Source organism: Astyanax mexicanus, chromosome 2, assembly GCF_023375975.1.
Source record: "Astyanax mexicanus isolate ESR-SI-001 chromosome 2, AstMex3_surface, whole genome shotgun sequence".
NCBI classification, from domain to species: domain Eukaryota; kingdom Metazoa; phylum Chordata; class Actinopteri; order Characiformes; family Acestrorhamphidae; genus Astyanax; species Astyanax mexicanus.
This window is the reverse complement of record NC_064409.1, coordinates 63,342,119-63,362,395: the sequence shown is the minus strand read 5'-3', so window position 1 is coordinate 63,362,395 and position 20,277 is coordinate 63,342,119. Positions and strand designations below refer to the sequence as shown.

General features: G+C 37.1%; 1 protein-coding gene across 1 annotated transcript in view; it reads left to right on the top strand.

Annotated features, from left to right (window-relative positions):
* si:ch211-236l14.4 (SITS-binding protein) overlaps positions 1-9,660 on the top strand; it is a 38,209-nt gene extending 28,549 nt beyond the window's left edge. The window contains exons 5-10 of the mRNA XM_007228066.4: positions 832-1,026; positions 1,156-1,424; positions 2,557-2,693; positions 3,431-3,552; positions 5,778-5,957; positions 7,003-9,660. Of these exons, the coding sequence (XP_007228128.3) occupies positions 832-1,026; positions 1,156-1,424; positions 2,557-2,693; positions 3,431-3,552; positions 5,778-5,957; positions 7,003-7,179 (1,080 nt within the window). The 3' untranslated portion in view covers positions 7,180-9,660. The remainder of the gene's footprint in view (positions 1-831; positions 1,027-1,155; positions 1,425-2,556; positions 2,694-3,430; positions 3,553-5,777; positions 5,958-7,002) is intronic.
* The last annotated feature ends 10,617 nt before the right edge of the window (positions 9,661-20,277 follow it).

Sequence of the window (20,277 nt, the reverse complement as noted above, 5' to 3'; positions counted from 1 at the left end):
CTAACATTGTCTAATTTCCTGTATTTATCAGCCTTGTATTTAGTGTTTTTATTATAATCGGATGCACAAAACCTCAGTAAGCTCATGTTTTCTTAGACAGTCACTTTCCACTAGCGATTAAACCAAGGCTTACATTAACTCTTTTTTTTCCCCCAATTTATATGGCCAATTACCCAACCTAATCATTAGGACACCCCCTATCACTAGTGATGCCCCAACACCAGGAGGGTGAAGACGTTACATGTTAGTCATCCGTGATGCTGGTGATTCAGCATTGATGAGTAGCATCACAGCGCACTTGGGGGGGAAAGCACAGCGACTATGTTCCGATACATCAGCTCACAGACGCAGCCTTGTGCTGATCGACATCACCCTTTAGAGTGATGTAGGGAGAAATCGCCATCTACCCACCCAGAGAGAGCAAGGCCAATTGTGCTCTCTCAGCTGATGGCTTACATTAACTCTATCTAGGATTTTTTTTAAAATACTTCCACTGCTGAGTTTGTGGCTATTCACTTCAATATATTAGATTTATGTGACTTTTTAAGTTGCCTGACCAGAGGAGGATGGATCCTCTCTTCTATCTAATTAGCCTTAATTGTGCATGTGATAGTACATGTGATAATACAGGGTACACATGAGTCTTGGTTCCTCCTAGTATTCCTTCTCCTTTAGTTAAATGATTTGTCTGATTTTTTGTCCTGCAGTCACATTTAGTACTTTAAAGCTGCTTTGCGACAACATCAGTTAAAAGTAAAAATCTCTGTATAAACCTGATTTGATTTGATGTGATTTGATCTGACCGCAGTTGTCTTATCTGTTGATTTGCAGGACCATGACTACCTCAGTGGCAGGAGAAGGACGTCGAAGAGACAGACCAGGGACCTCCCTTTTGTGAAGCTTCTGAACATTTCCGTTACTCTGTCCCCGTACTTGAGTGTGGACACGCGACAGTTCCAGACCTCCATGCAGGACGGAACGCAGGATTACTGGCTCAGCCTGCCCTCCGGCCCTTCAGCTCGACTGGTACACGTCTGACTGTCTGCATTTCCAGCTTAAATCCACAAACCAGTTCAGCCATCTGGACGCAATTTATCTGCTTTCTTTCTCTCTTTTTCTTACTGTATTTTTTTTTCTCTCCCTTTCTCTCAATAGGTTCCTCTGTTAACTCAGTGGAGAGGAAAGTATTGTGTCAAGCTGAACATCACTAACCCAAAGGCCGTGAACTGGTTCTTGGAGAGAGTGGGCAGCCTGCACAGTCGCCTGGGCATGGAATATATTATCCTGGAGGGGGGAGAGGGAAACCCCTTTGAGGAACAGGCCCTGCGGCCCCCGCCTGCACTGGCAGGAGATGAATATGTTGGGTTATTGGCGGGACTTGCTGAAAGGATAGGGGACAATGCCATTGTGAGTGCAGGGACGAGGTATGAGCCAGAGTTCCATATTTTATAGCGTATGTTTTTATGAAACTTATGAAACTAAAATATAAGTAGTAGTTATGAATGTGAGGACATAAAACCACATTATGCACATTTTATATATTATCTTTACATTAAAATAACAGCTTCAAATCATGTTCATGCTCAAGTGACCTGTAATAAAGACAATGGGCTCTGCATACTGCTAGTTCTGGGAGAAAAAACACTTGTGAGAACTCCCTAATTCTCCCTAACTCAAGCTATATTAATATTTAAAAAAATATACATAATCCTGTAATATTACCTGAATGTCTCAGTCAACAGGTTTCTTTTGATTTTAATGTTATGATTCCCTAAAGTAAGAAATGCCAATTCTCACATAATGCTGCATTAAGTTTCAAAAGCTTATAGCACGAAAAAATATTTTTTTTATAAATTAAAGAGATTAAAGAATTTGACGTAGTAAATGGACATTTTTTAAGCATAAATCGAAATGCACCTTTTTTCCCTTTTATAAGTCTATACATTTCTAATGACAGCTAAGCTACAGAAATCGGCCATTTTTAATAAATCCTTACATAAGTCCACCTATTCAATCTGCAACGGTCATTTCATTCATCAAAGCTATAATGTGTATTCCAGCCTGGACTGCTTTCTGAATACAGTACATTTCAGTAATAACCAAGCAATGGTCATTTACGTATACCACTCTTAAAGGCACAGTAAGAAAAGAAGAAGCAGCATGTTTCAATCCAAAGAATAGGAGAAAGAGATGTTGGAAAATGGTTGTGTAAAATGAATTATGACTGTTTTGTTGCGTAACACCACACAGATGTCATGAGTGAGCGTAAGAGGGGAACAAATAAGGAGCATATAACATATGGGGTGTTCAAAGGGTCAAATGAAAAGTATCAAATAGAGGTTATACAGTATTCACATCTGTAAAATCTTAATGCTCCATTTTTGGGCATTATTTCTATCGAACTGTCAGACAGCCTAACTTCACTATGACATAAGACTCTTCTCATCCTGAGAGAGGTCATTATCATTAATCATTTCCAGTATGTTCCTGCTTTCCAGCTAATGTTGTCTTTTTGATACGGGCACTATCACAGTTTCTGTTATTCTGTGCTTTCAGGTCCAGCCATAAGCCTTTGTTCATCCATATGAGTGCACTGCAGTCTGACTGGAGCTATGCTGGTCTTAAAGGCATCATTCCCTCCTTGCTGCATTACAGCCTGCTGGGCTACAATTTCTTCATTCCCGATGCCGTAGGTAATACATGAGTCCTGTGCAGGTCCACAAAACCTTGTCCCTGGCCACAAACCAAAATACATATACTCTTACATTCTGCCGGTTCTACTAATAACTTATATATACAGTTCTGGGAAAAAAATAAGAGGCCACTTAAAATGATGAGTTTCCTTGATTTTATCAAATTGAAGTCATCTGAAATGTAATTAAGAGGAAGCTGGACTGCTTGAATTTTTGCACCAGGAGTGGCTTAAAGTTATCCAAAAGCAGTGTGTAAGACTGGTGGAGGAGAACATACCAAGATGCATAAAATTGTGATTAAAAACCAGGGTTATTCCACCAAATACTGATTTTTATGAATATGAACTTGTTTTCTTTGCATTATTTGAGGTCTGAAAGTTCTGCATCTTTTTTGTTATTTCAGCCATTTCTCATTTTCTGCAAATAAATGCTCTAAATGACAATATTTTTATTTGGAATTTGGGAGAAATGTTGTCTGTAGTTTATAGAATAAAACAACAATGTTCATTTTACTCAAATATAAACCTATAAATAGCAAAATCAGAGAAACTGATTCAGAAACTGAAGTGGTCTCTTAATGTTTTCCAGAGCTGTAGTCTGAAATGTGTTCTGTATACAACTTAAATAAGGTAGACCGGATAGGACTTGAAGGTTTGGCTTCATGTTGAAGTTGCTGTTAGAGTTTTATGTCTTAAAATGACTCGTGGCTTATTTTCTTATGCTTTTCTGTCCTATAGGAGGCTCTCTCTCCAGTGAGCCAATCGCAGATGATGAGCTCTTCATTCGTTGGCTGGGAATCGTGGCCTTTCTGCCTGTTCTCAGTTTCCAGACACCTCCATGGGCATTTGAAGATGATAAGGTGAGAAAGTGCCAGGTTTCATTTTATTCAAGTGAGCAGTTGATCCAAGAGCAGCATTCACTCTTCACACAAAACAGGTAATCAAGCACATCATCATGTGATACTTTAGCTGCAAAATATGTCTGGAGCCTGAGGTTAGGTGGTACTCAGTTCATATAGTTCATATCAGGCTTTTTCAATGGATGGTTCTTCACTGAAGTATGTTTATCTCAATTGACAATGAGTGAGTGTGATCAGCATTCATATACGGACATCCATTACGCAAAAACCTGTTTCATGTAGCTAGCTTCATTCACCTTAGTGTGATAAACCTGTCCAAAATGGCATACAGTTATATGAAAACACAAATACATCCATATATGCAGAACTCTGGGAGCTACTGATTTTGAAAAAGTCACGCAGTTCTAAAGATATGCAAAGACTCAAGCAAATACTGGCCAAATATATACATCTCTGGAAAAAAAAATTAGGAAACCAAATTGAAAACCTCTGGAATATAATTAAGAGGAAGATGGATGATCACATCAAACCAAGCTGAACCACTTGAATTTTTGCACCAGGAGCGGCATAAAGTTATCCAAAAGCAGTGTGTAAGACTGGTGGAGGAGAACATGCCAAGCTGCATGGAAACTGTGAATAAAAAACATTTTTTTCCACCAAATCTTGATTTCTGAAGTCATAACTTAATAAATGCTCTAAAATTTTGTCTGTAGTTTATAGAATAAAAAACAATGTTCATTTTACTCAAACATATACCTATAATTAGAAATCCATCATAGCTATAGATGAATCTACAGTGTTTGCAAACAAGAAACACAGAAGTCCCTCAAGAACTCCAAGTTGTTGGGGACATTTTAAATCCTCAAATGTAAGTGGGTACTTATTTTCATGTCCACCTTTGTGCTTTTCCGATATGACAGAATGCCTTATCCTCCCTGCTTAGAGCTGGAATCCAATATTCACCCTCACTGTTGGGAGTGTGAGAACCGAGTCTCAATAAGTGCTAAAAAAATATCTGACCCTCTGCGTTCAGCGTATCTGCTCACAGGTATTGGTATGTTTGAGCCTGTGTGGAGAGCCTGAAAGCAGTTCGAGTTTCGGACAAGCGCAGAGGATCTCGCAGGCCACTATTTTTCTTGCGTTTTGGAGAGTAATTGCTTGGCCCTTTCCCAACGTTACCTGTGGTTAAGGGTCCATCTGTTCTGCATTAGCTTTTCTTTCAAATTTGCGGCTCTCGGTCTCAACCATAATGACTGTCACTGCAGCACTCAGGAATGATAATGAATTGAAGGATAAAGAGAATTTACAGAGGCAATTAAGGGTTTCAGTTCTAATTGTCGTGACAGACAGACATGTTGTTTCTATCAAACATCGACCGACATTGATTTTAGTCCCTATTCAGGTTTGCAGAGTACACTGCAGATTACACTGTTGCTGTTCATGCTGTTGTTTTTGTTCAGAGTCTGTTAAACAACACAGAGTTGTGTCTAAGTATAGCACTGGCCATCTTTTATTTTCCACTCAGAGCTGTGTGATGAGTTAGAGACTTACTGTGTGTGCGGGTGTGTTTCCAACGCCCATTAGAGACTGTTAAATCAATGATCATGTTGAGCCGGAATAGACATATAACCAGAACGAAAACCACAGGCCTGTTTTCTCAATTTGAAATTAGGTTGAACTTAGGCAGCAATTCAGAATTCATCTCACGGAACCTTTTCTCATCCACCAAAATACATTTTTTATGAATGTGGTTTTACTTTGTTTCTGTCACCAGAGGCCGAATAGGATGTGACCCTTCTAGGAATGTTCAAAATGCTCCACAGCAGAAGTACATTTGGATGGTGTCAGACCACAATACGAAAATATTCACATCCATTTTCCATATGAAACGGAGGAGAGCATAATAACTGCGGGGCTAGTCTGAACATTCTGACAGTTAATGCTTGTAGGTATATGATTTAAGTCCTTTGGCATTGAAAAATGGAAAATTAATGAAGAGGGCTGAACTGTTTGAAGTATTCACGTTTTATGTCTGTTCTAAGTCCTAAACGTTTGCAGGATTTTCCTACCATAGATTGCAGAAAACCAGACAAGCTGTGCAGTGGCCACTTTCCCAGACTTAGATTAAGTCTAGGCCTAGACTAAATACATTTGTGAATAGTGGAAACACAATTGGAGTTTCCTGTTGGGATTTCAGGACACTAATCATACCATTTTGCCTGCAGGTTCTTAACCTCACCACAGTCTACATAGCGAAGCACCAGGACTTTGTGGTTCCACTAATAGAGAAATATGCAGAAGAGTGGCAGGCCAGCGGAAACCCCATCTACCGTCCTCTGTGGTGGGTCAGTCCCGAAGATCCAGCCACGTTTAGTATTGATGATGAGTTTCTCATTGGAGATGAGGTAAGCTTTCATCCCACCAGCTATAGATGTCATGAATGAATTTAAATTTGTTTGATAAAAACATACATTAAAAGAGTTTTTACAGTACATTTCTAAAAAAATTAGGTCTGTTCAACTGCAGTAATTACAAAATAACACTCTGATCATAGTAGAATTATGTTTTTGTTTAATCTTGTTTATATTTTTATGTTATTGTTTTATGTATTTTTAAAACCTGCAATAGTTATGTGATGTTTAAAAGTAAGTTGCATTTTCATTGCCAAATAGTTTCATTTAAACATAAGCAATTTAACAGTGTAGAGTATGCTCTCATGAGTATACTGAGATGGAGCGTAAAATGTACAGTTTTGTTCTTTGTTCTGTGGTATGGTTTAAAATTGCTTTTTAAATCTATATATGAATATTTTAATATAAAATTGGTCCAGATAAAGATGAAGCGAGTCCTAGTTTACTGGGCATGGCAAATGGAACTTTTTGCTATGCATGAAATATATGAGACAAAAAAGTATTGCTATGTTATTAGAATAGAGGGATTGATCTAGTAAATATAGTAATGAAATGTTTCTATAGCAGTATTGTTAAAGAAGATAAAGTAACTGAATGACAATAATATTTTCACAATTGGTTCAGGAGCCTGATGGCCTGTGGATAGAAACTGTTCTTTATCCTGTGTATTCTAGATGAGATGCTGTGGTACTATCTGACAGATTGCATAGTGATAAAAATAAATAGAAAAAATAATACAATATAAAGTATGCAGGGTAATTCCTGGCCAGTTAGTGAATTGATGTGTCAGTTGTATGTTTGTCATCAGCTTTTGTCACATTATAGCAAGAACATCATGAAACATTCATTTTGATACAAATTCCAAAAAAGGAATTTCTTTTTGACAAACATCACGTATATACATTTCAGCACCCGTGTTCTCGACTGTAATTTAAGCTTGTTTTGTTGTGCACAGACATGTAGTAGCTGAGCTACCATGAAGCAGCTTATGTTCTTCTGTCTGCCAAAATAAGCACCAAGTCATTATTCATTCTTTCAGGTCCTCGTTGCACCAGTGACTGAAAAAGGAGCCTCACAGAGAGACATTTACCTGCCAAAAAGTGACTTTCAGTGGGAGGACACGAACAACGCTAAAGTGTTTGATGGAGGGACGCTTCTCCAGGGCTACCCTGCCGAACTTGGGGAGGTTCCTGTATTTGTACGAAAGACGTCCTGAGGCCGCGCTGACTGCCTATCATAAAGCTGATTTTTCTATTTTTGATTTCTTCACTTGTGCTGATCTCCAGTTGCACTTTCCACAAAGACCACTTTCTGTGTCTCGAGGCACCGTCTTGAGATTAGGTACAAGATGATTTGATACTTTTGCACTTTACAAATCAAAATGATTTATACCTTCTCGTGATTTTTGATCTGTTTTGTTTTAGTCATCTGCTATATGTTTTGTAAATTTTTTTTATTTATGTTTTGTTATTTCTTAGAGCTGTGGTTTACACTTGAGAAACTCTTACAGCCTTAAACGTTTTCCACCTCGCATAAAATGAGGAGTGAGAAATTTGCTTAAAAACTTTATTTTTTTTTTTCGAAAGAAGACCAAACAGTCAGTGAAAAAAAGAGACTTCCTGCCAAGGAAGACCCTGTGAAGAAGAAGCTTGACGCTGATGTCAGAAAGAGTAGGAGCGTCACGTAATATTGCAGACTTTTCACTCGGACTTTGCTGATTATTTTGATAAGATAACTGTACCTCAAATCTGTTGTACTTTTTGTTGAATGGGGGATAAGTTGGAGTGACTCTCTATAGCCCAACATACACTCAAACTTACTGCAAGTCAAATAGAAGGTAAAGGAATAGTTCAGTAAAAAAAAAATATATATATATTTAAACAGTTTTACCTTTACCATGTTTGATGACTGAGGATCACTTCAAAAGTCTTGCACTGGAGAAGGATAATGTAATATAATTACTGTGTTACTCATAATATCTTTTATAAATCTTTTTATATTAGCACTTCCAGCTTAACAGAACACACATTAGATAGAAAGAAAACTACAACCTCCTCCACCTTGACCCAACAGTGGCAGCTAAGGAAAAACCCTGAGTATTGAACCCACAACCCTGTGATAAATTACCCAGAGCACCACTGCCTCAGTTTGTTTGTTTGTTTGTTTAGACATAGTAAGAAAAAAACATTTTGTTCCCCAAAGAACCATGTTACATCACTTTTACATCAATGAACATTTTATTGAAAGTTCTTTATGCTTACACAAACAACAAACCAAAATTGGCTTTACAATTTTATGGTATCACTTAAACTTTTGTAAAACAATTTTAGCACATTTTATAGAAAATTGTTAAATGAATCCCCCATTTTTTTTTTTTGCACCTCTTGCATACTTCAAGCTAAAAATCATGGAAGCAATGTTTGGATATCAAACACTTCTGGCGGATTAACTGTTTTGGGATAAATTTAAATGTTTTTTGGTAAACTGTTCTTTTAATAGTCAAATGTGGTGCACAGTGCACAGCCTTGAGTAACTCTATAGGCAAGGTATGAGTATAAGAGATGACCACCACTTATGGTATAAGATGGTTCATCTCCAGGATCTATAAAGCTGCACAGTCTTACAATGGGATGCTGTCTAAATGTAGTTTTTCAGATACGTTTGTCTTGGACTGTTTCATTTGTCCAGCTGTCACTTCAATACTTTTTTTATGTTTTCAAAGTGATTTGTAACATTTTAATATTGTAGATTATTGAGATCAAACAAGAACTGTATGATATTCTTGGTAATTACTAAAAAATACTAAAAAAAAAAAACAAGACAAAAATCATTTTGTATTCACACATCTACACACAACTACAGGATGTAATAAGTTTTCTTATGAATCTTAATTCATGTCAATAAGGCTGATTACTACGGGACTACAGCAATTGTTAATTACTGATTTGCCAGTAATACAGGGGAACACAGAGATACAAGAGCTTTTATATAATGCCAAATGATGTACACTATGGGTGCAATATTGCCTCAATACTCATAACCTTTATGCTTCTGCACACTTGAGTCCTCTGCACTTGAGTTTATGAGGGGATTAGTAGGAGCCCAGCATTTGGTCTTTAAGTCTGAAACCAGTATCAGCCAGTGTCATGTGAAGCTCCAGAGCTGAGGGAGAACTTGATCAGTGTGACCTGGCACATGTAGCCTTCTGGGAACTTCTTCTTAATCCAGATTGTTATTGTCTGTGTTTACTGTAACTGCAGGTCTCTCAGGTCAAAGATATCCAATCCAACAACTGAAGAATGTCTTAGCGAGGCCCTGCCATGTGCACGCTTAAAATGTCTTAATCTCTTTTTTATCTGAACATATAGTTTTCAGATGCGACAAACTGTGATGCTTTTATGCTGAACTGTCTTCAAGGAGCCTCTTTTTCTGTCTTGTTTTCTTTTCTTTCTTTCTTTTTTTTTGCTTTGATTTTGATACTAAAACTGGGTTTTCGTAACATCAGTTTAAAGGCGTTTATTAATTCTGTCTGCTAAATGCGTTCAGGTCCTACGTTCTTTTGTAAACCTGGGCCTTCCACAAATCAGCATTGTAAGTGACTGTGCCACTGTGTGTCAGTGTGTATTTGGTCTGTAAATCTGAGAACTAGAAATGTTAATTCATAATAAAGTTTACATTTTCGTATGATAGAAATATACATAGTGGCTTCCAAGCATGTCATTCAAGCAAAAATGGACATTATATAAACACAAACAACAAACAAACATAACATTATGATTACGTCCTTGTTTCTACACCCATTACCTACTGTATTTATCCAGCTCTATTAAGCACACAGGACACTTTGTAATTCTACAATTACAGACTGTAGTCCTTAGTCTGTTTCTCTGCATACTTTATTATCCCCACAGGAGAGACCACCACAGAACAGATATTAGGGCCATTCCACCGAATGGGAGCCATTTGCTTGTTGTAACTCTTCCAAATTAAACTTATTTTTTCATATATTTTTTCAACTCTGAATCTGATAACACATGTATTTAACTATTCAAAACATGTACTGGTCAATCTCAGGCAGCTTTACTTAATTATTTACAAGGTTTCTAGTCCGAAGATGGTCAAGCAAGTCTTTCTTTTAAAAAAATGGTTGACTGCATTTTCAAATAATTGATATTTATGACAAAAGAAATCACTCCTGTTAATGGCACTCATTCCTGTTACTGGAACTCACTCCTGTTACTGGAACTCACTCCTGTTACTGGCACTCATTCCTGTTACTTTTTATGTTTTGAGCAACATGAATGATTTTTAAAAAATGAATTAGAATTAGAATTAGCAAAAACATGAAAAATAGCAAAATAGCACACTTCAGTGCTTTTCCCAAAATGTGTATTTTAAAAATACAGAAAAACTAATGAGGGAACTTAATTTTTGGTCTTTCCATGGTCTTTAGAGTCAAATAACAATGCAAAAAAATATACATCTCTGTAGGATTTTAATAATTATATATGGTAAAGTTTATAGTTAGAGAGTGCGGACAGGTAACAAATGCTATTTTTTCCTAAGTCATTTTCATTTTTATTTTTTTTAATTACATATCATGCAATTAGATCAATGTAAATTGTATTCTAAAGTTATTTTGTGTTCACACAAACATACATACAAATTTCCTGGGGACAGAAATGGCACCCATTTGGTGGAATGGCCCATTATCATTTGGATTGTGGATCATTCTCACCACTGCAGAGACACACTGTTGGTGTGTTAGTGTGTGTTGTGCTGGTTCAAATAAATCAGACACAGCAGTGTTGCTGGAGTTTTTAAACACCTGACTGTCACTGCTGTACTGAAAATCGTTCTGTGGGCAGCATCCTGTAGCAACCGGAATGATTTTTGGTTGAAAACCTCTTCTTTAAGAGGAAGATGGATGATCACAAGCCATCAAACCAAGCTGAACTGCTTGAATTTTTGCACCAGGAGTAAAGGCATAAAGTTATCCAAAAGCAGTGTGTAAGACTGGTGGAGGAGAACATGCCAAGATGCATGAAAACAGTGATTATAAACCAGGGTTATTAAACCAAATATTGATTTCTGAGCTCTTAAAACTTTATGAATATTAATCTGTTTTCTTTGCTTTATTTGAGGTCTGAAAGCTTTGCATCTTTTTTGTTATTTCAGCCATTTCTCATTTTCTGCAAAGAAATTTCTTTCAAATATTTTTATTTGGAAGAAATGTTGTCTGTAGTTTATAGAATAAAACAACAATGTTCATTTTACTCAAACATATACCTATAAATAGCAAAATCAAAGAAACTGATTGATTCAGAAAATTAAGTGCTCTTAATTTTTTCAGATCTGTAGCTGCTCTGTGGTTTGTCCTGTGGGGTCCTGATCATAGAAGAAGTGTATGCTTGATCAGTGTATGTATTGGATTAGTTACATACAAGTCATTCAGACATATATCTTACACCACAGCACGCCGTAGTGTCACAGTATATCAGTACTTATGCTGACAACAGATATCTCCACTAATTCCACTTAAACCCAATAAAACATATTTATAGCTACACTAAGCATGCTAGGGGAATCATATGGAAAACACATTGACGGTCCCCTCCCTCACCTTAACTTGGCCCTATTCCATTACAGGCAGCACTTAAACGTTCCACTCCTTACTATAGGTATAGGAATACCTCCTCCTAAATAGTATGTATTGCTAGGCTGTATTTAGCTCACGCCCACAGAGAAGTTATATAGAAGGTTTCCTTAAATAAAAATGACATTTGATCTGTGCTTACTGTGCTTAAAACAGTTTTAAAAAAAACTTCCTCAAAGTAAATAAATAAAGCTCTGGAAAAAAATAAGAAACCACTAAATGGTGATGTTTTTCCTTGATTTTACCCTCTGGAATATAGTCAAGAGGAAGATGGATGATCACAGCCATCAAACCTTACTCATCAAACCTCAAACCTGCTTGAAATTTTGCACCAGGAGTGGCATAAAGTTATCCAAAAGCAGTGTGTAAGACTGGTGGAGGAGAACATGCCAAGATGCATGAATGAACTGAGATTAAAAAACAGGGTTATTCCACCAAATATTGATTTCTAAACTCTTAAATCTTTATGAATATGAACTTGTTTTCTTTGCATTATTTGGGGTATTTTTTGTTATTTTAGCCATTTTTCATTTTCTACAAATAAATGCTCTAATTACTATATTTTTATTTGGAATTTGGGAGAAATGTTGTCCATTGTTTATAGAATAAATCAACAATGTTCACTGTACTCAAACATATACCTATAAATAGCAAGTTTTAAGAGTTCAAAAATCAATATTTGGTGGAATAACCCTGATTTTTAATGATGGTTTTCATGCATCTTGGCATGTTCTCCTCCACCAGTCTTACACACTGCATTTGGATACTTTTATGCCACTCCTGGTGCAAAAATTCAAGCAGTTTAGTTTGGTTTGATGGCTTGTGATCATCCATCTTTCTCTTGATTATTTTCAATTTGGTAAAATCAAAGAAATTCATCCTTTTTAGGTGGTCTCTTTTTTCCTAGAGCTGTATAAACACATATACAACACCATTTTGAGAGAAAAAAATAATTAATGAATACACTGTATAACTTATAGTTATGTTGCCTCACTTTCTAAAACATAAAATAGGTGTTGTTCCTTTGGTGTGGTACGGTATCACTGTCAAAGTTGGAAATTGTATCTCGCATAAAAAAAAAAATATTTACTGTATTCATTCTTTTTAATGTCACAAAAACCTAATTCAGCATGCATTATCATTGTTTTCAGCATCCACCTCTTAATTAGGCAGATACGTATAGAGAGCAGTTACATGTAGCAGTTTTAAAGGCACAGTAACATCCTCTTTAATCCTACGGGATAAAGAGAGGTTGGAAAATGCTTGTGTAAAAAGTGAATTACGACTATCTGACTGCTACATAAAACCGCCCAGATGTTATAAGTGTGTGGGAAAAAATAAAATCCAAGACAAATATGTTATGACCTCTTTAACAGAACAGAAAGAACCTTATAATATTGATTCAGATATTATCATAGACTGTTTCCAACAATATCAGGCTTGTTACCAAAAGCAGTATAATGGTGCGCTCTGTCCTCAGGGTTTAGCAGCGCGTGGCCTGTTGCACTGAAGATGAATTAAACTGGTGACAAGTCGAGGGACGAGTCCTGTTGCTCCCAGGCTACTTTTAGAAAGTGCAAGTCAAGGTGTAATGTTTCACTGTGTGGTGAAGTGAATAGGGTTCCCAGCTCACGAATCAGAAAAACAATTTGAAGGCCCAGGTGTGTAATGCACGTAGATTATGTAGCTATAGGTGATGTGGTTAAAATTCTTATCACTATTATTGCAGAAATCCAGTTTAAACATACAGAGGCATGCAAATGTTTGGGCACCCCGGGTCAACATATCTGACACTTAAAACTTAAGTGAGTGAAAGATGACCTGGATGCTGTGTAGCTCAATACTAGGCTTAATCCCTGCTTGGGAAAATGCCCTATAGACTCTTAATAATTTAACTAACTTAAGAGGTTTGTCAATTATTTTTGCAAAGGTCTTCTAGGTCAGGGAAAATCTTGAGCTTACCTTTTTGAGGTCTATCGACAAACTTTCATTCATACCCTTGTAAAAGAAAAGTGCATTTAAGTATATATTTTAAAAGTATGCTTAACATGGAAAAGTGCATACTTTTTTTTCTATTTTTTTCCCATTTTCTCCCCAATTTACACGGCCAATTACCCAACCCACTCATTAGGACTTCCCCTACAGGTTGCTGCGCTTTCCTTCGAGCGCGCTGGCTACTCAGTAATGCTGCATCAGCAGCAACTCGAAAAGAAGCGGTGGAGTCAGCCGTGTCACATGAATCGGAGGAAGCATGTGTTAGTCTTCACCCTCCTGGTGTGTTGGGGCCTTACTAGCGATAGGGGGAGTCCTAATGAGTGGGTTGGGTAATTGGCCGTGTAAATTAGGGAGAAAATGGGACAAATAAAAAAATATATAATAATAAACAATAAAAAATACAAATCAAATGCAGAAATTAATCCTATGGTTATTTTATATTTTAGGGCATTAAGCTTTCAAAATATGTTACATATACATTTATTTTAAAACACACACTCTGTGAACACATTTATAAAAAGGTCAAGATGAATTTGTAAAATAGTATAAAAAATCAACATTTTTTCTTGTGACAGCAACAATAATCACACTATTAAATGTCCTGCAAGGCTTTTATAAAAGAAAGATACCATTATAAAAGTTTCGTGGTCTGGAGCGCCATTAGCAGCTCAGGGGCGCCAAGAATGCGGCCTCGAAATGTAAGCCGGCCAGCGGAAACAGTGGCAGCTAACATGGGTGTAGCATTGTGGCCGGAGTCACATGGAACAACTTCCTGTTTCTCCCTCCTGAGATATCTGTCACCCTGTGATGGCTTTAAGCATCTTCCTGATTAGGGAATAGCAGGGATATATTTAGCAGCAGACAGATCTCTCCCATTTACACTGATCTTATAACAGCCCCATAAACACAAACTGTATCCGAGGCCGTTTTAATAGAAACTGGAGTGCTGGTTTCAGATCAGCGCAGATGAGCCGCTTCTCAACACTTTCTATTAAGAGTAGAGGCGGAAGCTGCTTTGCCTGAGGTGGTAATTTTAAGCCTGAGAGCTTGAATGATGCAGGGGAAGGGATTTTGGAGAAGCCCCACTAGTCCTTACACACATCCTTGTCACTCCATATCACTGACTCTGCCAGGAGGATGGGTTGCTCCTGCTATCTGTTACAAATGTTTAAGAGATGAGTATGGACAAATGACTATTTTCAGCTGAACTTTTAAGTGTGAATGTTTTTCTTAAGGCTCACTGCCCACAGCCAAAGCTCTGACCTTTTACTCAAGACTCACCTTTAACTGTTTAATACCTCCGTCTATATCTTCATTTATTTACAAATAATCATTGTCTCTACGACAACACATTGCCTCAGAAACTGTCATATTTACAAGTTAGCAAAAATTGTATGGAGTGAATTTTGTGCCAAAAGTTTTACGTAAAAAAATAAAATCCACAATCAAAATTTTAAGAATCAAAAGTAAAACATATGTTGCAAATTCAAAAGAGAAAAAATATATATCAAATATATATATTTAAATATACTTGGTTATTTTATTATTCTTTGCACTTATTTGAAAATTATTTTAGTTTGGATTTTGCCAGTCTTTGCTTTCATTTTTGGAGTTTTTTGGATTTTCTGTGGATTTTTGTGGATTTTGCTGCTAAAGACTTTTGCTTCTGGAATCTCTCCTTTGCTTCTGCTTCATTTTTTTGGTTCTGATTTTTGGCACACTTTTCACGGGTGGGCGGGGCTTAGAAGAAGGCGTTCCCCTTTAATCTCTATTGGTCACCTACCCTGAACCCTCGTCTGAGACAGACCACGCCCACCCCGCCAGCTTCAAGCGCTCTTCCAAACATGGCGGAGCGAACGGGGTTCAGCTCACAGCAGCACCAGCAGGTACTTTTCCAATTAAATTTCATACAGACGTTATGTTTAATGTTATATTTCTTTTTTAAGTAAGTGTTTAACTCTATTAAGATGCTCATGTTAGCGGGGTGTGCTAAATATCCATGCTTAAATTATACTAGTTAGTTAGTGAACACTAACCTACCTAGTCAGTGAGTTAGCTAGTTTACCTAGGTCATCTGGTCAGTGAGTTAGTGGGTTAGCTAAGCTAGTTAGGTTACCTAGTCAGTGAGTTAGCTAGTTAACCGTAACCAGCACTTACTTGGCTTTACCCTGGGGCATAATAACTAGCTTAGCTAACCCACTAGCTCACTGACTAGGTAACCTAACTAGCTTAGCTAACCCACTAACTCACTGACCAGATGACCTAGGTTAAGTAGCTAGCTAACTCGCTGACCAGATAACCTAGGTTAACTAGCTAACTCACTGACTAGGTAACCTAACTAGCTTAGCTAACCCACTAACTCACTGACCAGATGACCTAGGTAAACTAGCTAACTCACTGACTAGGTAGGTTAGTGTTCACTAACTAACTAGTATAATTTAAGCATGGATATTTAGCACACCCCGCTAACATGAGCATCTTAATAGAGTTAAACACTTACTTAAAAAAGAAATATAACATTAAACATAACGTCTGTATGAAATTTAATTGGAAAAGTACCTGCTGGTGCTGCTGTGAGCTGAACCCCGTTCGCTCCGCCTTGTTTGGAAGAGCGCTTGAAGCTGGCGGGGTGGGCGTGGTCTGTCTCAGACGAGGGTTCAGGGTAGGTGACCAATAGAGATTAAAGGGGAACGCCTTCTTCTAAGCCCCGCCCACCCGTGAAAAGTGTGCCAAAAATCAGAACCAAAAAAATGAAGCAGAAGCAAAGGAGAGATTCCAGAAGCAAAAGTCTTTAGCAGCAAAATCCACAAAAATCCACAGAAAATCCAAAAAACTCCAAAAATGAAAGCAAAGACTGGCAAAATCCAAACTAAAATAATTTTCAAATAAGTGCAAAGAATAATAAAATAACCAAGTATATTTAAATATATATATTTGATATATATTTTTTCTCTTTTGAATTTGCAACATACATGTTTTACTTTTGATTCTTAACATTTTGATTGTGGATTTTATTTTTTTACGTAAAACTTTTGGCACAAAATTCACTCCATAAAATTGTGGGTTTAGTACTCAGCCTACAGGAAGGCATTTTTTTTTTTACATGTTTGCAGGAAAAAAGTGAAACCATAGACTGTGGCCGTTTCTCTGCTTTCTTGTCTATACTTGTGTTCTTGTGGACTCGGGAAACGTCAGTCGCAACCCAAGTACTATTCCAATTCAGAAGATCGCAGTTTGCCAAGTACACAACTAATACCCGGATGTGTTCTTGCTCCTCCCACTTTATCGAGTATGCATGGAAGGTGACTTGTGTGGACTTCTTACAGCCCGATAACCCAGAATGCACCTCGCAGCAGTATCAGCGCAATGCAGGAGGAGAAGGTACATAACTGTAAGCACCTGTACCTTTTTCAAAACAGTATTGCTGTGTGCTAAAACAATGTTTTAAGTTATTTGTAGGCGTGAATGTAGGAGTTTAGACTTTAGATATGTGGTTTATTTGTTAAGAAAGCGGCTAGGTGAAAATGTGCTCCTGTGTTTTTTGAACAATGCTTTCCGCTCCTCTAAGAGCTGTTCCAATTACACAAAAACCATCCCGCATCCTCCTGTCCTCGGGAGTCTGCACTCGCAATCCGAACTTCCCAAGTCCGTTCTTGACAAGTACGGGAGTCCAGACTTGTGTACTTGTGTATTGAGAAACGGCCTGTGTAAAGCTCGACAGTGCATCATCTCTTAAAAGTGAAGCCGGTGAGGTCGGGCGCCCCCTGCTGTTCGGTTGCAGAAAGCTGTGTAACCCCACCCATTCCCATAGGTTTCAATGGTGTTTCATGTTTTTTCCCAATATACTGTAATTCTACCTGCAGTATTTTAATGCAACAGCTAGTGTAACCTCTGCTTATATTGTCAATTTTTTATATCCCCACAGAATTCATTTTTTAAAACGTTATTCAGCTCTATTCAAAAAGGTGTGGTTATGGTAAAAGAGCTGCGTTACACCTAGCCGGGGTGGGACCAGTGACTGCGTGAGCTCTGTGGAGGCAGCCCTTAGGGGCGGGGTTATTTAAATGAGTAGGCTGTCTCTCCACAGTCTTTCTCCCTCCTCTGGTCTCTACTGCGCAGACTCGGGTGTGAGGATCGCCAACATGGCGGAAGATTTTGGCTTCATTTTCATTGAATGAATGGGAACAGAGACACCGCGGCCATCTTTTTTACAGTCTCTGAGTGAAACAAAATGAGGAAAAAAAAAACACCTGAAATACTTTTATCACTTGGTATACTCAGCGCTAAAACATATTTTATATGCTATGAGTGGAAATATCCACATTACAATGACAAAATACTTTAAAATTAATTAAAATTACTTTGACTTTTTTATTGCAGACAGTGCAAATTCAAAACAGAGTTTGCACTGTCTGCAATAAAAAAGTCAAAGTAATTTTAATAACCAAAAAACTCAATCATCAGACAGTGAATTCACTAATCTATTGTCACAGCAGCTGATAATTGTGTACCAAATTCAACAGCAGATGATCACAGTATGTGTCTGATTGGCACTTGATTATCAGCAGCTGTGAGCATAGGCTCCAGCACAGTGGTCAGTAAGTGTCTGCTCAGAGAATTGGCATGCCACGTTTAACCGATCTGAATAGGGCACATGCTTTAGGGCAACTTCAAGCTGGTGTTCCACAAAAGCCCTGGTACCAGTGTCTCCAAATCGAGTCAATGGCAGAAAAAAGCTGTTTGGCATTGGCAGAGAGGACTTTTTTTTCATGGCAAATTTTTCATGGCCACTAGCCACATACTCATTTCTGCTGCTCATTCCGCAAATGCAAGAGCCTTCTTAATGTGGCTCTGTAAGAGAAATTAAGAGGATTTTTATCGGTATAAGATTATTTACCAATTATTACCAAGAAGCATTGATACAACAAAGAAATAATCTACCAAATAAATTTATTTACTTTTGTGCCATGAAGAAAGAAGAAAATGTAAAAAGAACATGTAAAGTACTTTGGTAGATAGTAAATCTCTCTCTCTCTCTCTCTCTCTAAAAAAAAAGAGACATTCAGGACTGGTAATGGATGTCAGATCAAATTTAAAAAGCGACATTTTGCAGTTTAAAAGGTATTGCTTGTATTTATTTTTTAATATTGTTATTCATTAGCAGCTATGTATTAATTATTATGAATTTTTATACTACTGGATTTTTTATACTATATGAAAACACTAACTCTCAATTTATTGAGAAATTAAATTGTTCAGAAAATAAATCGTTAATAAAGGTAACTGATTGAAAAAAAATAATCATGACAATAAAAATAGATGGCACATTGAATTTTTTTTAACCCTTCATTTCAGTAAGAACACTGACATTCTCCCACATTCCAATACACAGTATACACTCAGTCAGGCCACACCTACTTTCACATTCATCTTTATTGTGGATTGGTGTTTCATTTGTGCATGTGTGGAAAATGTCATATAAACAGAGGCGGTCTTTGCATAGAGGCATTGCTAGGCAACTGCCTTGGGCCCCTCCCACTGCAGCCCACTGTAGGGGCCCCATACTTAGCTGCAAATTCCCATAGGCCTACAGCTGGTAATTGGGGCCCTTTGGACAGTAATTCACAGATAGTGAGTTCATAAATGGTGATTCTTGTATGTTTAAAATGGAAACAAAGACAACACAATAAATTACAAAGAAATACAGATTCCGTCCACACCCCCTCTCTTTCGCGTTAAAATGGAATATTCCATCCATGCCATGTGGTCATGCCGGTCAACCGCGAACGCGCTGCTTGTGAAAGACGGAATTAAGGTGAAATTAAGTGTACAAGTGGGATGTGAGCGAAAAAAGAAAAAAGAAGGAAGAGGCTAAACTAAAAACAGATGCTCTTTAAAAACTGATAAGCTTTTTTAGTGTGTCAGCACCCATATCGTCATTTATGACCCACGCCCACTTTTTTGTTTTTCCAGAAACATGCACTGACCTTCTTTGGGTCTCCTTCACCTAAAACTTTAGCAGGGATTGTATGAAAAAATATCAAATCAGGTATATAACTTAAATTAATTAGAGTCAGGGATGAAAATTTAAATACCCTACTGCTATAAATATGCCTAATTGGCATATTATTTTATTATTTATTATTATTCTATTATTATTATTCTATTATTTATATCTAGGTTACAGCTTGTCTTCGTTTTTTCTACATGTCTGTATTAATTTTAAACATTTCATGTTATTCAGGCAAATAGAATAAGCCTGCTCGTTGTGCGTTGGGAAACTTGCACATTGTCAACCAGTGTTGGGCTTACTTTGAAAAATCTGTTATATTTACTAGTTACTAACGGAGTTACCTCACTATAAATGTAACTAGTAAAAGTAATTGACTTACTTTAAATTATGTAAATTCTATTATTTTTATTTGAAAAATAACAAACGAAAAGAACCCAAAATGTTGACAAAAATATAATCTAACGAATTTCAAAACATAGAAACGAAAAACGTTAAAATGGTATTAATATAACATAATATAATATAACAGCTGGATCAAACAGTTTAGCGTCAGTCACAAGGAAAGCGCGCGCGGCATTGCATTTTAAAAAAATAATAAATAAGATCTTATCAAGTGAAGTAAAATATAATGGTAGTAAAAAATATTAAAT